Raw genomic sequence first — 20696 nt, 5'->3', positions numbered from 1 at the left:
AAAGAAAACCCCGCTCCCTGACACCGGGCTGCCAGCACCGCACGGCCAGAAGCTACTCTCTGAGCTGCTCATCACAGCGTGTGTCTATTTCTAGATCTGGGCGCTGCGAACACTGGTGCATTCACTCTGGGAAAACTCATCACCCTAAAAAGATTTAGGACCTGTGCACATTTTTTATGTTTTATTCAAAAAAATGAAGAATCCAGGAAGTACCACCAGTTTATGTAATGTTTTGTCTTCTTTGAAGTAAAAAAGTATTCAAATTATGGTAATATTTGGTATTGTTATTGTTGAAACTAAAAACTAAGTAAATAAAAACTTCCAGCTAGGTTTCTAAAATTCAGTAAACATTTGAGACCCATTTGGTTTTCTTATTCCTCACCTCAGATCTATTAAATTCACTAATATCTTGAATGTAAAGATAAGAAAGTCTGGGTACAGATAGCAAATTGAACATAAGCATTTTTTTCCCTCCTGAAACTCTACTGGAATGTTATCTTTTTAAAAAGGGACTTTTCAAAACTTATAAATCCACAACAAAGGGAGCATAGAAGAAAAAAGGCAACTAATTTTGGCAGCTGGAAAGCAGATGTGTGAGCAGCAACTGTCTCAGCAACCCTGAGAAAGCTGAAGACCAGGCTGACGGGGGAAAGCCAGCCAGAGCCCCAGGCACCCTGTGGAGTGACCCAAAGGCTCGGTCAGCACAGAGAACACATGAATAAGGGGTGATTCTCAGGCTAAAAAGGGTTCTGACTGAAAGCCTTTTTGGAGATGAGTCCCCTCCAGACGCCCCTGCTGACTCCACCTCGCCAGGTGGCTGCTCTCACGACGCCCTCCTCTCCAGGAAATGGAGGCCATTCCACAGAAAGAGCCCAAGAGAGGGTCTGCACCACTGGGAAGAGAACCACTACAGGCTGAGGGTCCCACAAGCAGGGTACTGAGTGGGAGTTACAGAATGCTCCCCACTACTGGGCTTCTACCATTCTGCCAGCCGGCCTTCATCTCCAGGCAGGAAACTAAGACTCTTTTCTGGAGACTGAGGGGCTCAAGGAGAAAGGGTTCAAGGCGCGGTCATCATGGTGGCCCAGGAGATCACTCCAGCACAGCCCCAGCCACAAGGCCTCATCCTAGGGCTTCCAATCAGCCTTTCATTACCTCACTCTCTTCAATATGAGCAGCCGGCCACAGAGCACCAGACATCTAAGGAAAGCCTCTACACTAAAGACAAGAGAAAAAGGAAGGCAATATAAGAAGAAATAAACTATGAAGAAAGAAGAAAACACACAACATGCACCACTGATTATCTTCAGAGAGATAAGAAGACCATAAAAAGAATCCAAGAACAACAATAGCCTTTGGAAAATAAAGGTTTGACAACTAAAGAAAAACTCTCAACAAAGGGGCTGAAAATCCTTCCCATTGAAGTTTAAAAATAAAAGGCAAAAGAATTGGAAAACTGGGAAGAGAAGTGCAACATCCTAAAAATAAAGAAGGAAGACTTCTAGTAAAACAGAAGAGAAATACCAGAGGGAAGGAATGCAAAGAAATAATTCATGAACATTTCCCAAAACTAAAAGAAGTGGTTTTCCAGATTAAAGGGTCCACCAGCCACCCAACAGTACAGAGGTTTTTAAAAAGAAATACTATGAAATTTCAGATGCTTAGGGTCAAAGAAGAGACCCTAGATGACTCCAGGAAGAAAACCAGATTTCATAAAAGCCTTCTAACTCCTCAACAGTCACAGTGGAAACCAAAATTCCAAGGAGCAATGCCTTTCAACTTCTAAATGACTTTCAATCTAGAATTCTATACCAAGCCAAGCTATCAACAAAAACAAATGGAAAACTAACTTCTCAGAGTCTGAAAGTTACCTCTCAACAACTTTTCTCATGAAAAATTATGTGCTGCACCAAAATCAAAATAAGGGAATAAACCAAAAACAAAGAAAACCTAGAGTTCAAGAAATAGGGGACCCAACAAAAGAGGTTAAAGGAAGGACCCAGGATTAACTGGTATGCACTAGACACAAAGAACAATTAGTCCATAGGTCAGCAGGTCAAAAATGATAAAAATCACAATGTTAAAGCGCTGGGAAAGTGAACACGGGGGGAAAGCCGTGGAGCAGTGGCAGACATGCAGGAGAGGGGCAGGGAGAAAAAGTTAAACCTCATCTTTGCACTAGGAGGCCAATACATAGGTTTGAAACTGAAAAACAAAGTACCAATTTAAACTTGTTAGAATTCTGGAAATAAGTATCAAAACAAATAGCTTAAAAGTTGAAAGTGGATACTTCTGGAAAGAGGGACACAAAAGGGAGCAAGACATGTTAAGGAGGGGTGCCATTTCCCAAACAAAATGGCAGCACCATTTGATGCTTTGAATTATATTCATATTCAACTGTGATTAAAAATATTAAAAGGATTACAGAAACAAATCAAAATGCTACCATCTTTGACAAAAGGAGAATAAACTGTTAAATATCAATTTAATTCAGATTTTCTCATTTTTAAAGAAACAATACAAAACAGGCCACTTATTCTCCATTGGTTAATACCTTCTGATTCTCTTCCACTTCAGTTCTAAGCTCTGAACTCACAGCTGTTTTTGTTATTGCTCTAAGGAAATAAAAACATTATTAGTGCTTAGTTTAACATTTGATATAAATGTCTTCAATCTCCCTATATGTAAGTATGAAACAACGCATTGCTCTAAATTACATAATACTAAATGGAAAAAACTTTAAGCCTTTACAACTGATAAATATACTTGTCCTCTCAGATGTCTACATATTTTTTTCATTATTGTAAGATACACCACTAAAGAAAAGCAGCAGTAATAGCAGCATTTGAAAGCAAGTTAAATATATGTAACTCTAATCCTGTACATGATCTCACTGCTTATAGGCTGAAGAATAATGTTTAAGAAAAGCAACAGACTGCTCATCCTATGTAGGCATTTGCAGCAGAGGCAGATTCTCACATGTCTATGTTCAACAGCAACTGGACCATTGGAGAATGTACTATAGGATTTATAAGCCCTATCTAAGAAGTATTTTCCAAGACTAATGAGATTAAATAACATTGTTACAAAACATCTCACATCAGAAGCCAAAATACCTCATTCAGCTACTCAAGCAAAAGACTGGCAATCATTTAAGTCATTAGTTTCTGAGTATTGAGCTTTTAAAACAACTTGTAGAGGGCCGTTAATACAATTAAAATCAGTATCAGAAAAGCAGCAGTCTAAAGTTTATTCTGTCACTATGAACAAGTCAGTCTCTATGAATCATTCTTTATCAAGATTAAAAAAGATGATATAAATGAAACTCTTCAGGAAGAAAAAATACTATAGCCCAGGCTAGACTTTAGATTTTACATCTGTATACGTTAGATTTTGTTAACTCATCCAATCCTGAAAGGTAGGTATCATTATTTCCATTTTACTAATGAAGAAAAGTGAAGTAAAGAGAGGTTGTTTATTTGTGAAGGTCACCCAGTGTCAAGAACACAACCTAGAGCAGCCTCTCCGACCACACAATGCAGGCTCCTGTCACTTCTCAGAAAGGCAGCACCATTAGCAGTATGGTGCTGGTAGTCAGGGAACTTTAATTTTCTAAGTATTTTCATGTTTTCATTGTCTCATTTTGCATATAAGCATGAAAGTAATTGGGTATATTGCTGGGAAGTAAAACATCTCTATTATTACCTGGCTTTAGTAGGAAAATTTTGACTGAGATCCTTCATAACCACCAACCCTAACTCAACAGGAGCAGCCAAGATTCGGGCAGCAGTCTGGAAACTTAGATCTGCAACAACATCAAATTTAAAGTGTATTAATTTAATGTAATGAGAGACAGGAAAGAAACACATTTACTTTGCACTATTTTCCTGGTACTTAAGAATGCCACAGACTGCAATTATTTCAGAGTACCCATGGTCTCTGAAATAATTTAGCACACAATAAATCCATGCCAATTCCTTTTCCTTTCTCCAAATTTACAACGTATCACAAAATACAGCAAAATATTTCATTTAGTAAATCACTTTGAGTCAGAAAAAAAGCTTGATAAATAGTTCTTTTGGAACAGAAAAGCACACATATGTCCTGCCATGCTGACATGCCTTTAACATTTAATAGACACACTGTTTAAGAAACGTATACACATAGAAAATACATACAGAAACACAAAGACTAAGACCAATGCATTTCCAGAATTGCAGGCTTATGTATCCAGTCACATAGAGAATATCAGATGCTCACTTATATGCATTACTTCTGCACAGCATTACTATCTGCAAAAGCTCTTTCTTTTCTGATTAATCAGAATGAATCATTCTATCTTTAAAACTTAAGAGTTCGAATTCTACACTTTTTAATACAACAAAATTTAGACAACAAGCAGGCCAGTGGTTCCTCTCCGCTCTCATCACCTTGCAGCTGCCACACTTTGAGAGGCGCCATCTCGTTGGTACTCTCCACCAGGTGCTTCCGGAGCTCCTTCAGCCGGCCTTCCAGGCTGGGGTGCAGGTCTCTGGAGGGAAGAAAAGCAGTCTTTTTAATGTGTCTTTTCTTTAAGGCACACTTGGAAGTTGGTTCTAATTTCATCTTCATGATTTCCCCTCTTCACAATAGGAAAATTCGTAAGATAAAGGGAAAAAATTAAAGTAAACTATTTTTCTTAAAAAATAAGTTAATATGGAAAACTGTAATTTAAAAACCATGAACTTCATTGATTAAAAACTGAATCACTATGATAGTGATTCTCTATGTTGGGGCACGGGTGAGGAGTGGGGAGCAAGGGGGCCGACTTGCCAAGCTGCTTTCTCGTTTTGTTTTGTTTTGTTTTTAAGTAAAAGAAGGTATATGTTGAGGAGAAAAACTTGATAAATAGTTTTGGAATGGGGAGCAGGTGCAAGAGCAGCAGTGAATTATGGGTGGGGAGAACATGGGTGTGCTGCATTACTCACCATGCTTAAAATTCTCAAAATATAGTGGGAAATGCATGCTGCCAGTCCCAGAATGCTTCTCTCAGGCTGCTCATGACCTTTCAGTCATGTGAATACAATTCAAGCTAACTAAGCTGACTGGGTTTTGTTTACTTGTACCTTAAAATAGACCCCTTTTCTTTTTAAAGCTAGTAAAACATTAACAGAGGCGGAGATAATATTGTTTAGATATATAAGTTAGATGACAGATGGCTGGCAGAGTACTTCTGTTCTTTTAATGCTAGGAACTCAAAATGTCTTACATGCAACATGCAGAAAGTATTTACTCAGATTCTTCACCTTCCAAATAATCCAATTCAGCTTACTACAAACTCTTCTTCATGATAAAAATATCAAAAAAGGTCTAATTACTTTGGTAGCTAAATATTCTGAGTGTCAAAAAAGGAAAGTATTTTTAATATTCTACATACCACCTTTGTAATGGAAATACATAAAATCATAATGCTATCCAAAAACCAAACACAAAAAATGTGAATATAAAAAGGGATTCTAGAAACATGGGTCCATTAAAAATGGAACCTGATTCAATACTAAGAAGGCCAAAACAGATGTTAAACACAAGGAAACACACATATACATGGGCTGAACTCAACATGTCCAGTCATTTAACATCAACCAAGTAGTCCTCTCTACCCAACTGTTAGTCTGTTAAGTCATTTCACTGGGCCAAATGTTAAAGATGAAGTATATGAAACTGAGCCTACAAATACTATTATTATAGGATCCCTTACCTTTTTTTTTTTTTTTGAGAGGGCATCTCTCATATTTATTGATCAAATGGTTGTTAACAACAATAAAATTCTGTATAGGGGACTCAATGAACAATCATTAATCAACCCCAAGCCTAATTCTCAACAGTCTCCAATCTTCTGAAGCATAACGAACAAGTTCTTACATGGTGAACAAATTCTTACATAGTGAATAAGTTCTTACATGGTGAACAGTGCAAGGGCAGTCATCACAGAAACTTTCAGTTTTAGGATCCCTTACTTTTAAGAAAAATTTTTTTTAAAAACACACTATAGATATCCCATATTTCCAAATACGGCAGAATTCAGGGCTCTGAACAATTACCAAATCATAAGAGAAATAACTGCAACATTTAAAATAACAGCTAAGAAGATTTTTCAGCTATAAAAGTCTATGATGCTGTCATAAAATGGTTATGGAATTTTCTTTAAAAAAATACTTTCTATTCTTTTTCATATAAAGTAAATGGTAATAATACACTTCACTTGAACACATAAAAAATCTACTACAGCTCTTCTGTACCTCTATAGAGTATTTAGCTTAAGTAAATAGCTATGACCTTGTAGACTACTAAATACATCTAATTTACTCAGGAAAAACTGAGAGAAACAATTAAGACTTCTCCTATTATATGAATCAGAAAGTGGCATGTAACTCTATGTCACCAATCACAAGGCCCAGAAAAGAAAATCAGTGTACTCCATAAACAGGCAGCCATAATATCAATAATAATGTACTTCAGAATGACTAGAAATCATAAACCATACTATAAATTAATATCAAGTTACACATATAAAGTACTTTTAGGAGATCTGTAACTCAGACAGTAATGAGAAATATGATGCTTACATTATAAGGAAGCCTGGAGGTTTAAAGGGAATAAGGGCATTTCCCAAAAGAATATACCTACCTTAATTTTCCAAAGAGGAATCCTTGAACTTCATCAATAGGATCATTTTCACCAATCACTGTGGTGTTTACCTCTGTGCCTATAAAAGCACAGCAAATACAAGTCTAACTGCTCAGATTAGAAATAAAAATGTTATTAAACTCATAAAATCGGAATAATATTAAAAAAAAAATAGAAACACCTGAAATTATATCACCATTTAAAATGTTGAACTTCAACATTTTGCAGTGGTTCTTTAAACAAATAGAATATATGTATTTTTAACATATCCAGTGTTTCTACATAAAGAATGTTTGCTCCCCTTAAAAATTAAGAAAATTTTACATTTACAGTTACACATTTCAAAACTAATAGCTTTAAATTATGAACAATGGATTTTTCAATATCAAAATGCTGAAGAATTTGCAGTTAGGCAACTTAATCCTAAATTTAATTGAGAGCAGAATAATGAGGTCCTAGGCTATCTTCCATTTACCCAAACCAATCATTTTTATCTTTGAAATGAGCTCAAAGAAAGAAATAAAAAAACATAAAGCCTATGACTGAAATAATGTATGCAAAACCGTAGACAATTACAAGAGGAAGAACCCATAGTAAACTGTTCCAAATGCAGAAAATAATAAAAAACATAATATTGTTCTCTAGTTCCATGATGGTTTAAGATTTCACATTGGGTCACAAATTAGTAGCTATTTGTGAACTGACATGGTCAATAACAATAGCTACTACATACTGAACTTTCTTGTGCAAAAAACTGTTAAATTCTTTACCTACACATCTTATTTTCTCCTTACAAATGCTTTAAGATGCAGACTTCATTATCTGCACCTTACAGAGGAAACAGTTAAGACCTAAACAATTTGCTTAACATCACCCAACTCAGATGTAACAGAACCAGGATTCAAACACAGGTTCACCGTACTTCTAACTATTCTTTTCATTAAAGAAACAAATTCCCCTCTAAGATGTATTTAAAGAAAAGAAAGCACACTGGTCTCAGATAACAAATTCACCTTTCACCTGAGTATCATCCTTGGCCTTGTACTCAGTGCTCTTAATGGCCAATTCCACACCATAGCCGGAGAGGTAAACAGGCTCCTCCCTGGGATTCTGCAAGAAGAGTAAGTATGGTCCCATTCCCACAGTGCATAGGATGTGACCAGGTTAATACCACACAGCCCTCACCTAGGATTATGCACTCAAAATCTACTTAGAACTTCCATGGGAAACCTATCCTCCTATATATTCTGCTACTGCCACAAGTATGATCATGAGAATTTAAGAAAGAAGCAAAATTAGATGAAGAGACAGTTGAAAGGGCAAAGGGAACCAGACCCTTCTCCAGTGAAGAACTGGAGAAAGAGAAAAACAAGTTCCAGATACTTCACAGCAGAGTTGTGAACTGGTGAGGTTTCAAACCCAGAAGTGCTTTGTTGGGACCAGGTATGCAAATGTGTGCATGTGTTCACTTTTTTATTGAATTTGAATATCTTCAGGCAGGGTTTGGGCTGACCAAAAGTCACAGGCTTACCACCAACCTGAATGAGATGGGCCCTTAGACATTTTAATCTTTAGTACCAGCAACAAAGCCTGGGGGGCAGAGGGAGGGAAGGCAGTTGTCAAAAACTGGATACTAATACATCTGTTTTTTGCTCACACAAATTTTCATTTAGAATTTTTATTTTACCTGCATGGATTTAGCACCCAATTTTACTGAGCTTATTATGACACAGGAACTTTAAACGTTAACAGTCTCTACACATAAAATATTTTAAATGCTAAATGTTGTACAAGATTTTAAGAGCCTAATTTTAAATCAATTCTGCCTGATTTCACCTCTTAAGAAACCCTCCCCCTTCCACCAAATGAAAAAACTCCAAAAAGAAGAAAAAAAGCTTGTTAAGGAACTGAACTCAAGACAGTTCCATGGTATGATGCTTATTTTAAGTCTAGAAAATATAATCTACATGGTTCATTTTGAAATAGAATATAAACTTTATTAAGCCATTTTTTAAGTGTAATTGTTTTACATTTCTTCAGAAAGGCAAGCAAAGCACCTCCTATGTGCAAATAACAGTATTATACTTCTCAAAAAAGTAGTTTAAATAATCTTGGAAAAGGAAAATATTATCTTATGAGCTAAGGTCATGCTGAGCAAATTAATATTTAAAATAGTTACATAGCAAGTCAATACTTACAGATACATAGTGTCTGAATACGTAATTGATTTTGCCTGCATTGCTTTTTGATATAAGTTGGCGGTGGAAATTATAAAATTCCTTATAGCCAATTTCAGAGTAGAAAATCACCACTGGACTTTCAGGAGTAGATGAGGGATATCTGTGATCTCCTTTGAACAATAAAGGTTTGGGTCTGAAAATAAATATTAAAATATAAAAATTTAAAACTTAAGTTTTAAACCATTAAGAACAGTACAACAGGTAGTACAGCTAACCTATAAAACATCTTAATATGAAGACTATCATAGTCTCAGTTTCCAATAAGTAAGAATTCTATCAGGTATGAGTCTTATTTGTTCATGATTTAAAATAATAGAAGTACATTATATAAATACTAACTATAAAATGCAGACTTTGATTAATAATTGTCACCAATTCCCAGAGAAGGAGAAAAAAGTCAGAAAAGGATACATATCCCAATCTCAGTACTAAAACTTTGGTAAATTACTCTACCATATAAATAGAATATAATTGTCCTTTTATCTGAAAACATAGTACAAATGATGCAAGAAAGTGGAGGATGACTTTTAAGTATATAACTTGCCAATTAAAGGCTCTTCCTCTATCATTTTTAAATTATCTTATTAATCTATTTAACATTAGTTTTCGTCATAAATTTAAAAACTTCCCTCCACAAAAAAACTTGCCTAAAAATGGCATCAATGTATTATAGGATCTTAATGCATAGACTTTAAGACCTACTATTCTTTCTTACAATAACTATTTTATAATAAACTATTTAACAGAAGGTAAAAGACAAGATGATCACCATAACCTACTGCAGTAATGAAAGCAAATTTGCAAATTGGAAACATCTAAAAACCAGCAGTGGACAAACAACTGTGAGACATTCTTACATAGGTTATTGTGCATGTGTTAAAAATAATGAGGTACCCCTCCATGTACTAAAAGGAAGATGCGTCTTGTGAAAATAACCTACCTAAAATTTAACCACAGAAAAAAGGCTGAAAGGATATATGCCAGACCAATAAAAATGGTTACCACCTCTCAGAAGAGGAGATACTATCGCTCTTTCCTTCATAAAAGTCTACATTATTGTTGTAACCAATTAAACAAAGAATATTTTAAATCAATTAATTTTATTTCTCCCATGAGAACACGACTTCACCATGCAGCCACATCTCTGGGATGCGCACTGCCATTTGTGGTTGTCACCCTCAGTTAAAAGCACTCATGTCACTCCCAGGGCAGAGGGTAAGTGCTGGGCAGGTAACCTCACTAAAGAATTATGCCACCCAAAAGCCCCACCCCTTCTGACACGGTAGAGCAACACCCCAGAGAACGCGGGCCATCCTGTTCATAATGACATTAGAGAAGGTACAAAAGGGTTGGGGCCCTCCTGTACCTCCTGCATCTGTCCACCACAGGAAACCTACCTTCAGACAAAACACACCAACCCACTAGTTACCAATTTAATATTCAAATTAAGCTTAAGATTATCATTTAAATATCTTCTTTGTCTGAAACTAATAAAATCCTGAGAGATCATTATCATTACTGTTATTCATTACTTCAGGCACTGGCTTTAATATACTTTCCTAGTATATTTTGTTGTATTCTTTACTAATATGATGAAGCCTATGTGATCTCTTAGTCACTATACTAAATAATAAAATATTAAGTACTTTTATTATCTCCATTTCAAAATGAGATGAGGAAAAAGAGGTTAAGTCCTAAGTCCACAAAACTATCTTAAGTGATGGAGCTGGGATTCAAATCTAGTCAGTTTGGTTCCAAACTCCACACTCGGAACCACTACTCTATCCGCAGACAACGAAATCCGTAAGAAAATCAGAAGGTGGACTTGGTACAGAAGAAAGCACAATGAAATGCATGACATTTACATAAAAACCCAAATACACAACCTACCTTTCAGATGCTGTCAGTGTAAGAGTCTCCAGGGCATCAAAATCACAAGTCGTCTTTCCATGCACTGAGAAAAATGAAGCACAGCCTTCTGGGGGAGGTTCATCAGCTGCTATCTGCCATTTAAGACACAAGACATTCTTTTATTTATTTCTAAACATAAAAAAAATAAACAATTAAAAAATACATAAAGTAATGATAAAAATAAAACAACTCCCAAAACAAAAACAAGATAAAGACATGAATATTCTAAATAGGTAATCGAATGATAATAAAACATCAATAAAAGCAAAGCATCTGCCGAACACCCAGTTAAGTGACAGGAAGCCGGCTTTACGCACCCCCCCTTTCCCTGCACGGCCTCATCTAGCTCCTCCGGACATCACCCCATGAGGTGGGCGTCATTCTCCCCAAAACAGAAATTCCACCTCACAAGCTATCAAAAGATATCCAGGAAAGAGAGAATGCACCTTGTAGAAAGCTAAGCTTACAAACATCGATTTTAAGCACCAACGTATAACTATGCAGTCCTAATTAAACACAATATGCAAATTAACATGAAGCCCCTCACTGAAATAGGAAGGGTAACATAGAATCTCAAAACACAACTGGGCCTAAAGAAAGTATAGATGGGAAGGTTACATTATCTGATAAGCACAGCAAGATATGGAAGGAAAAGCTGCGTGAGACCCAAGTTTATGTTGAGAGTGAAATGCAGTAATCCTGGCAGAATGAGACGCATCAACCTGCAGCCTCAGTGAGAGGCCAAGTGGGAAGAGTGAGCGACTGAGGCAGGACAGGAAAGGCCGATGACCAGCACTGGCGTGCGCACTGGTGCCATTCATGGGACATACAAGATGCACCTTTCTATAGACGTAACACAGATCATTAAGAGGGGTAAAAATTGAACACATGCTATGACAAATTGGTATTAAAACTTATTTCATCTACCTTTCTTACCACACTCCATTGTGTCATTTCGACAAATCCCCAATAACACTTCACTTCATTTGTAATGTTTCAGTTTGTCCCAATAAAAGACATTTTTTTAAAACATAATACCATTATCACACTTTTAAAAAGTAATAAAATTCTGCTTAGATGGCAATTGGCAGTACAGTTTTTCTATCTTCCCAAGTTCCCCCATAAGAGCAGAACAAGTAGATGGCAAAAACAGAAACAATGGACCACACTTATGATAAGACCAGGGGGAAAGAAATGCCCATGAAACAAAACACAAACAAGACCTGCTATTACCAGAGGCCACGGAGGAGCAGACAGGAGCAAGGGGTCCTGGCGATCCCAAGAACAAGCAAACTCTCACACAGCCAGTGGATTTTCACTGGAAAGGATGGCGGGCCAGTGCGTTTTGTTCCAGGTAATATCAGGGGAGCACAAGGAGTCCATGGTAAAGCCTACAGGGGTTAGGGCAGTTTAGCTTTAAAACTCAAAAAAGTCACAGCCAGGACTCCCCCGGGACAGGACATAACCCTAAGGAGGAAATGCTAAGCGGGGAATAAAACCTGAGTGGCACAAAGATACAGAGACGGTGAAAGAGAAAGTCCAATAAGAGAACAGGAGGAGAAAAAGTCAAAAGCCTCAAAAACCAAGCTATCATTTTTTTTAAGGCACCATCTTTTATAACACTACATAAAAAGGGTAGAGGACAGAGCCCTCCCAATCTCTGTAAATTAAGAAAAACTAATTTCACATCAAGAGGAGCAGAAAAGTCTAGATGTCAAATCCCACATAAAGCTGCTGTAAGAAAAGGAGGGAAAAAAGAACAGAGTAAATCCATACTCTTACAGCTGAGTGCTGTACAACAGAAATTTCTGCAATGATAGCAATCTTCTCCACTTGCCTGTCCAGCATGGGAGCCACTGGTTACAGGTGACTACGGAGCACTTGAAATCTGGCTAATGCAACTAAAGAGCTAAATTTTTTTTTGCTTTTATAATTATTTTTTTATTAATTTTTTTAAATTGAGACATCACTGATACACAATCTTATGAAGATTTCACAGGAGCAACACTGTGGTTTCAATATTCACCCATATTATCAAGGCCCCCACACATACCCCACTGCAGTCACTGTCCATGAGTATAGAAAGATGCTATAGCATCACTACTTGTCTTCTCTGTGCTGTACTGTCCTCCCGGTGACCCCTCTACATTATGTGCACTAATGATAATGCCCCTCAATCCCCTTCTCCCTCCCTCCCCACCCACCCTCCCCAACCCCTACCTTTTGGTAACCTCTAATACCTTCTTGGAGTCTGTGAGTCTGCTGCTGTTTTGTTCCTTCAGTTTTGCTTCGTTGTTATACTCCACAAATGAGTGAAATCATTTGGTACTTGTCTTTCTCTGCCTGGCTTATGTCACTGAGCTAAACTTTTTATTTCATTTCACTTTAATTATCTACATTTAAATAGCCACACACGGCTCATGGCTACCATACTAGACAGAACAGCTACAGCCAATGAAACCATTTCAGAAATACACTGAGGGCAGGCACATCAAAATGTGACCTACCATTACATACATTAAGAAAACCATATTAGACATAAAAAACAATCTAAGTCAGAATTAGAAAAATTCAGAAGTGAAGTAAAAGACTCAAGAAAAAATCAGAAGTAAAAGAAAAATCACTTTAGAAATGAAGACTAAACGAGAAGCAGCACAAAAATAAATATAGTAATGACTTAAGAGAAATGGAAGGTGAAAGGAAGAGGAAATACTTAAAAATCAACAAGAAAAGAAAGGAGAGCTTTCTTATTCTCAGCGTTCTGTGCCGTCCACCTGAACTCTTTTCCTCTGCCCCTGCCCAGCTCCTGGATCAGCCGACACCAAGGGTCTGGGGGAGCCGAAGGCCCTGCTGGCCTCCGGGTGCCGCTCACTGACTACCTGGGGGCAAGAGCTACACGGAGGGGATGTGCCACCGCAAGCAGACATGTTACTAGTATTTGAGGCGTCCCCGGCCCACCACCCGCCGACTGGTATCCCGCCCTACGATGGTGCATTCCACTGACATGAGGTGTCTAGAACGGGCGAACTCACAGAGAGTGGGAAGTGGTGATTGGCAGGAGTTGGGGAGGAGGTGAGGGCATGGGAAGTCACTGCTTGATGGGGACAGTTTCAGTTCTGCGTGAAGGAAGGAGTTGTGAAGACGCATGTTGGTGACAGTTGCACAACAATGTAAATGCACTTAACACGACTGAACTGTACACTTAAAAATCATCAAGATGATAAATTCTATTTTATGTATATTTTACCACAATAAAAAAACTGAAACAAAAACTAAGTGGTTAAAGTAAAAGGATAGTAGTCAATCAAACTCATGAAAACTAGTAAATAAAGAGAAAGAATCAAGCATGGATTCTGCCTTCTCTATGTGAACAAAACCCCAAAACAGGACCAGATGAGGATATGTGCCTCTTTACCCAGGCTCTGGGAACAAATACAAAGGAAATGACAGAATGAGAGTCACCACTTTACAACCCCCAAAGAATTAATGGATTAAGCTCAGAGCAGTAAAGGCTGCTGAATCAAAAAATAAACAACCCAGGTCCATATTAATGGAACCACAGGCTTACCAACGGGATGAAACTCAATTCTGACAAGTCTCTGGATCCAGCCACCAATTTACAGGGAACAGAAGACAGAGGAATAAATTGAACTGCATCATGAGTATGTGATCAGCAAAAGAAAGATTGTACAAAAATGCATGGCACAAACAGCCCCAGTTATTCAAGAGAAAATAAAGGGGTAGAGGGAGAATCTGTAAGTTATGAGCCCCCCAAAAATCATGAAACTTTTTAAAACTGGGCAAGACTAAACTCTATAGTGTGGAGATGGGCAATAAAATAAACACACAGCAAGCTCTTTTCCTCCCTGCCTGCTTGAAGACCCACCACCACCATGAACCACACAGCAACTCCCCTGACCAGGAAGTGCACGACCAACCAGCTACTCAGTGGAAACCAACGGTCGCTGACATCCTTCCACCTGGAAGGCAACAGTACCTACAGCAGAAATTCAGGAAAAACCAGCCAAAACATACAAAATCACACCAGATGTCACCTTTGTATTTGCACTGAGACCCCATTTTGGTGGTGGCAGGACAGCTGGTTTTGGCATGACTGACAATTCTTTGAATTTATGCAAAGAAAAGTGAACCCAAACCCAGACTGCAAGACGTGGGCTGCACGAGGAGAAAAGGCCTCAAGGAAACAGCGAAAGGACAGCAGAGCCATAAGGAAGGGCAGGGGGGCCCGCAGGGTGACACTGGCGCGAGCAGAGGGGGGCCTGAGCCAGCGGCACCAGGGGGAGTGAAGGCTCTGCAGGGACTGTATCTGTGGTGACTGCAGATCTGCCACAAGAACTTAAAAACACACACATAGCAGGGGATTCCAACAGAGCTGAGAGAGAAGTTCCTTTGAAGGGCGAATGGCAGCAGTGGTGGGTCACGGCACAGGACGGGCCTCCCAGGCGACTGGCTAAGTTCTCCCTCCTGACCCAGGGAACGACTGGAGTGCTCAGTTTGTAAGACTTCACTACACTGCATATTTGCTGTGAGTGGTTTCCTACCTCTCATAGTTCGTGATTAAAAAGAGGTTGCAAACTAACATTTCTTTTATGTGAAATACACAATCAGTATACACATCTTTGATTCTCTTTTTTTTTTTACATGGGAGTTTCAACTCAAAATCCACTAAGAACCACACATTGGCATTAAGTCCACATATTTTTTAAGTCTCTTGAAGTTCTTCTTCCCTCTTTTCTTTTCCTTATAACTTATTTGTTGAAGAAGTCAGACCATCTTACTACAAAGTCTCTGAATCTTCCTGACTGTGATCCCTGTGATGGGCCTCATACTTCCCGTGCCTTCCATTACCTGTGAACTGCTCCTGGACCACCAGGCTGTGATCGGATTCAGGGTCAACTGGTTTAGCAAGACTACACTTCCTAGGCGATGTTACATAAGTGAAGACTGGTAGTTTCTTCTTTGTGTCGATATTCTGTTTTTCTTAAGTGAAATAAGTACAAACTAATTTTTTTGTAAAACATCTGTGATTTAAATATTTTACACCAGCTTCACTTAATATTTATAAACAAGTAATAAATCCAGAAAACCTTCAGGCAGAAAAGATATAGTTCTGTAACACAACACCAGGACAACTGAAATAGAGCCAATCATCATTGGTACAACCCCTGAAAAATACTGTTAACCGTTAAGTACTGAACTCACCTGCTGGAAGGCTTGAACGGTAGCGGAGTAAGAATGAAGAGACAGACAAAATTTCAACAAATTCTGCTGCAGAGGTGACAGAAACTGAAATGCAGCTTCCAATATTGCATGATAATAGGAATAATCAGTACCTGCCAAGGAAGAACATTCACCAAAATAACCATGCATGACTAGAGAGATCCAAATAAGATTGTTCATGAAGTACACGATAGCAGCATTTTACCACTACACCTGCTGGCATGCCGAGCACTCCTGGCACGTACAATGCGCTTGCATTCTATCTGACTTCTTTCTGTTCTGACCTCTCCCTCTCCTTCGACTGCTGATTTCCCGTTAGTATGCCTACCTACTTCCTTACTAGTGTACCTAACGCGATCACCTACTCAGAGAAGTCACCTGCAACCCCTGCCATGCCTCACCAGACCAAGTACACCTCCTCTTACTTAGCTCCCGAAATACTTCTTTGCTTATCTCTTTCACTCATCACATTATTTACTAAATTTACTGTCTACCCCTCCCCACATGATCTTTTAGCCACCGCAGGCAGAAGGTATGACTTACTTATCTCTGTTTCCCCCATGCCTAGTACATGCTATCTACTCAAATAACCCAACAAAACTGAGCAGTGTGATGAGGAAGTACAAAGTATTAAAAGATAGTGATGAAACTGTAGTTTGGGGAGGAGTTAAGCAAACTGGAAAGAACTGTATGAGGGAAGAAAGCCACATGTATCAGTATAAAAAAATCCCCAGATGTACTGTTAAAGGAAAAATACAAGGTACAAAACAATGTATGTAGCAAATTTACACTGTAAGAGAGAATGAGAAGAATACATACGCATCTATTTATAATTTTAAAAAAACATGGAAGGCTAAACTACTTTAAATTGTTGTAAAAAGCAGGGAGAAAAATGGAAGGAATGAGGACAGGGATGGAACAAAATATTTCTGTGTATAGGCTTTCATATAGCTTGACTTTTGAATCACATATTTCCTACTGAAATTTTTTGAAGAAAAATATTAACATTTTAAAAAGCAAAATATAAAAGTTCTATACTACATTAGCATCTTCTAAATAGAAAAAGAGACCAAAAAGGAATACCTTACAATGTGGCCCGAATATTTATGGTGAGTATCTTTGGGTGATGGGACTGAATATTTCAGGAAAAATGTTTAACATACTTTTATGATGAGTTCCCAGAATTCACACTCCCCTAACTTTCACCAAGAACATATTATACTGATTATCACTTATACTGATGAAATTTCATTTTAAATATCAGAGTTCAAATTTCATTATAAAACCATTTTGTTAAGTTTTATGAACTAAAGGTAAATGATATTTTTGATAACTCAACTCTAGTTGATTCTAAATTACAGAACTAAAACTTACAGATGCTTGTTCAAACTTTTACATACCTACATCTCAAAAACAAGAATCAGACTTGACTTTCAAAATATGTATTATTTTAATAAAAATCAATTCAGTTAAATATTACTGGCAGTCACACAATATCCACACATTCCTTCTTCAACTAGTTCTTATACCTGCTGATGTAGTATTCAAGGTTTTAGACACATTTCTAGCATCTTTGACTATTAATGTTTATACTCTATATAGCTTATATTGAATTAGAGAAAGTGAAAACATAGCATAAACTGTAAATCAGTGATACAGTTTACACTGTCATTAATTTGACACCTTGACACTCAAGTTATGGGTGGCTGGTAAGCATAATGGAAAACATTTTGGATGGCACTAACTTAATGATAACAAATGTAACAGATAATACATCAGTTGTGTAATTAGTTCATAACAAAAAAAAGAATGAATCAAATCTGTTGATTATTAAGTTAATACTAAATGATTTTAAATGAATTTGATTTCCACTTTTAATAAATAACACAAAAGAACAAAAGCAAGGGGGGATGGATCACAGGTAGTGCTTATAGCCAAAGTTATAAACTGCTTCAAAAATAAGTATTAGTTTGTGTTGGCTCTGCTGGCTTCCAGCCAAATCTAGTCATTAAAGATAAAAATGTCTTCCATTAACCACCATGCCACACATACAGTGAAAGAGACTGTTTTTCTACTACTTTCCCAGACACAAAAGTCAAAGAAGCATTTGCTTCAATTTTACCGTGATGATCTGATGATCCAATATTTTGACTGGCTTCTACAAAATTCCAAAATTTCTCTTGACTGTCTTCTGCTAAAAACTCACTGGGAGAAAAGGGGGAAATATCAGAAATAAAACAACTTAATAAAATCTTCTAATATAAGCTAGAGTACTAAAGAGAGTAAAAATAGGTTTTTAAGTTTCTAAATGTCCATAGTTTGGCTTTGAATTTATTTCATATATTATACTTAAGCATGTATAATATGCATTTTTTAAATGATAAGCAAGTCTTAATAGCCTATTAGCTACTAAGAACTAATTAGCTTAGTAGCTCATTCACTTAATAGCTTCCTAGATGTCCCTAAGAAACGAGAATCATAATGTACAGGAAGTCCCAATATAAGGAGAGCTCAGGAGACCCCTTGGTGACAGTTCCGGCAGCACTGGGAGCAGAACAAGGCGCTGATAATTCTAGGGCAGTTCTGCTCACTTATTTTCTGAAAGACCTTAAGAACAACAAAAAAAAAAAGGTTTGCCTCACTTCTCCCAAGGAAAACATAAACCCTAGAAAAATTTTTGAGGCTAAAGGCAGCATGTTGTAATCCTTTAACATCCATAAATGCAGATTTTCAAGATCACCAAGTTTTAAGTTAGCACTGATCCAATAATATCAGGTCTGAGGACTTAATGCCATCTTAGTTTTTCTTCTTGACCTTACACTACTGACCTAAAGTAATGGCCATTCTAACTTTCCCTTCATTCAAGAGTCTGAAATCTCTATGAGAAAACGCAGGTACTAATTGAATGATTCATGTAAACTGGCTATTTTTCTCCTCCAGACATAATACTGATGTAGTGGCGATCTTTCACTGCCTTAAAGCAAACTACAGATCTGGGTCTCAGCTTACCTAGCCAAAGGAAGGCTTCCCCATTACTTGTCAACACTGGGGTGTACAACTCTCACTCTACTCCACAGCTAGACACAGAAATATGGGAAAAGTAAGAAACATTTCCTGGTATTGCACAGCTTCTCTAAAAATAGGGTTCTGAAAACATACATTATTATAATGTATTAAATTAGTGCTTCCTAGACTGTGGCATTTTTCTAGGCTTTCTAGTAACAGACATTGGCATCATAACAACCTTATAATACCTGATAGCTAAAAAAAACAGGTCCTAAACAGATCATTATGATATGTTCGTAAACACTAAATTCATAAATTAAGGCTGCATGCACAATTCAGGCTGGCAGAAGGGAGGAGGGACACACACTCATCAGGTGCAGTGGTGATAACATGGATTCACTGAAGCTAAGACCCTCCTGTAAAGGCCATATACAAATAAATATATGTTTTCAAATTTCAGGGAAATGTCTTGAAACACCTTCTTTAGCATCCCCCACATAAATAAGTCTCACAATGTTTAAGTTTCAAACAATCTTAAGAAAATTGCTAGATCCCCTGAACTAATCCAGGGAAGGTAAGAACAATATGAGATATTATTAAGAGGAATGCTGCCATTGTTTACAGTATACTTAAGTCTGTTTGCTTTTTGTTTTAAACTGTTTTTTGGCTTCTTATACCTATTCCACTGAGTAAAAAAAATCTATAGTTTTAGAGAAGAAATTCTAAGGTGTTCTGGGATTTGTTTTAAAATATTCCAATGGGGGAAGGGAGGAGGGTAATGGTGGTTATGGTTGTTAAACTTGAGTTGATAACTGTGAAAACTGGCTGACAGGGGAGGGCACATTCTCTCCACTTAACAGGTGTTGTGAAATGTCTTAATAAAAATTTTTCATCTACGGCAAAAGTAAAAAGCTGGAAACAACCTGAATGTCCTCCTGGGAGCATAAATCTGGTAGCAGTAAAGTTATTGTGGGAGGTCCCCACTGGTCCTCCTTCTACAGAGAACTAGTAGAAGCTAAGCATCTAAGGAGGGGTCACTGTATGACAGGCACTGAGCTCGACATATTCACCTGTGTCCTTAAGTCCTCATAGCCACCCCAAATGAAAACCATTTTCAGAATAAAAAACCATAATTCAAAGAGTTTATTAACTTGCTTAAGGGCATAGAGATGTTAATGAGAAATCTGGAATGTAAACTCCTATTTGATTCATAGCTCTGTCAGGCTGCATTTGTGGGCATTAACATCTGGCACTTGATAAATGATGATTGGTTTCAATTTTGGTAATAGTACTTACACAGTATTCCTGTTACTATAGCTGCTCAAATACATTCAGAGATTTACTTCAGGTACATATACATCACTTCACGGACAATCACAAAGCTCCAGCTCCCTCATGAGCATCAGGCCCAGTCTAAAAATACACACAGGAGTATTTCTAGTCCCTCTAAGCTAGATGCAAGGAAGGCAAAAGGTCTGTGGTACCCACATTCCTTGACATGTGGAGAATTCTACCCCTTCGCCCTCACCCGAATAGACAGAGCTGCGACCACCCAGCAATGCTGGCTGCAGACCTGGGAGGGAAGAATGGGGGACTCAACCGGCTCTGGAGGTGAACAGGGAGTGGTTCCAC

General features: G+C 37.7%; 1 protein-coding gene across 5 annotated transcripts in view; it reads right to left on the bottom strand.

Moving 5' to 3' along the window:
* Positions 1–20696, bottom strand: part of UGGT1 (UDP-glucose glycoprotein glucosyltransferase 1) — a 133458-nt gene that overhangs the window by 89159 nt on the left and 23603 nt on the right. For all 5 annotated transcript variants that reach the window (XR_005024613.2, XR_005024612.2, XR_005024611.2 and 2 more), the window contains exons 3-11: positions 18181–18263; positions 16041–16171; positions 10797–10909; positions 8865–9039; positions 7680–7776; positions 6667–6745; positions 4431–4531; positions 3706–3805; positions 2555–2615 (exon numbers count right to left, since the gene is read on the bottom strand). Coding sequence is in view for 2 of the 5 variants with exons in the window: in XM_036884354.2 (XP_036740249.2) it covers positions 2555–2615; positions 3706–3805; positions 4431–4531; positions 6667–6745; positions 7680–7776; positions 8865–9039; positions 10797–10909; positions 16041–16171; positions 18181–18263 (940 nt within the window). In the remaining 3 variants the exon portion in view is untranslated. The remainder of the gene's footprint in view (positions 1–2554; positions 2616–3705; positions 3806–4430; positions 4532–6666; positions 6746–7679; positions 7777–8864; positions 9040–10796; positions 10910–16040; positions 16172–18180; positions 18264–20696) is intronic.

Source organism: Manis pentadactyla, chromosome 8 (genome assembly GCF_030020395.1).
Source record: "Manis pentadactyla isolate mManPen7 chromosome 8, mManPen7.hap1, whole genome shotgun sequence".
NCBI lineage: Eukaryota > Metazoa > Chordata > Mammalia > Pholidota > Manidae > Manis > Manis pentadactyla.
Note: the sequence above shows the minus strand (reverse complement) of the source record. Positions and strands in the feature narration are given on the sequence as shown.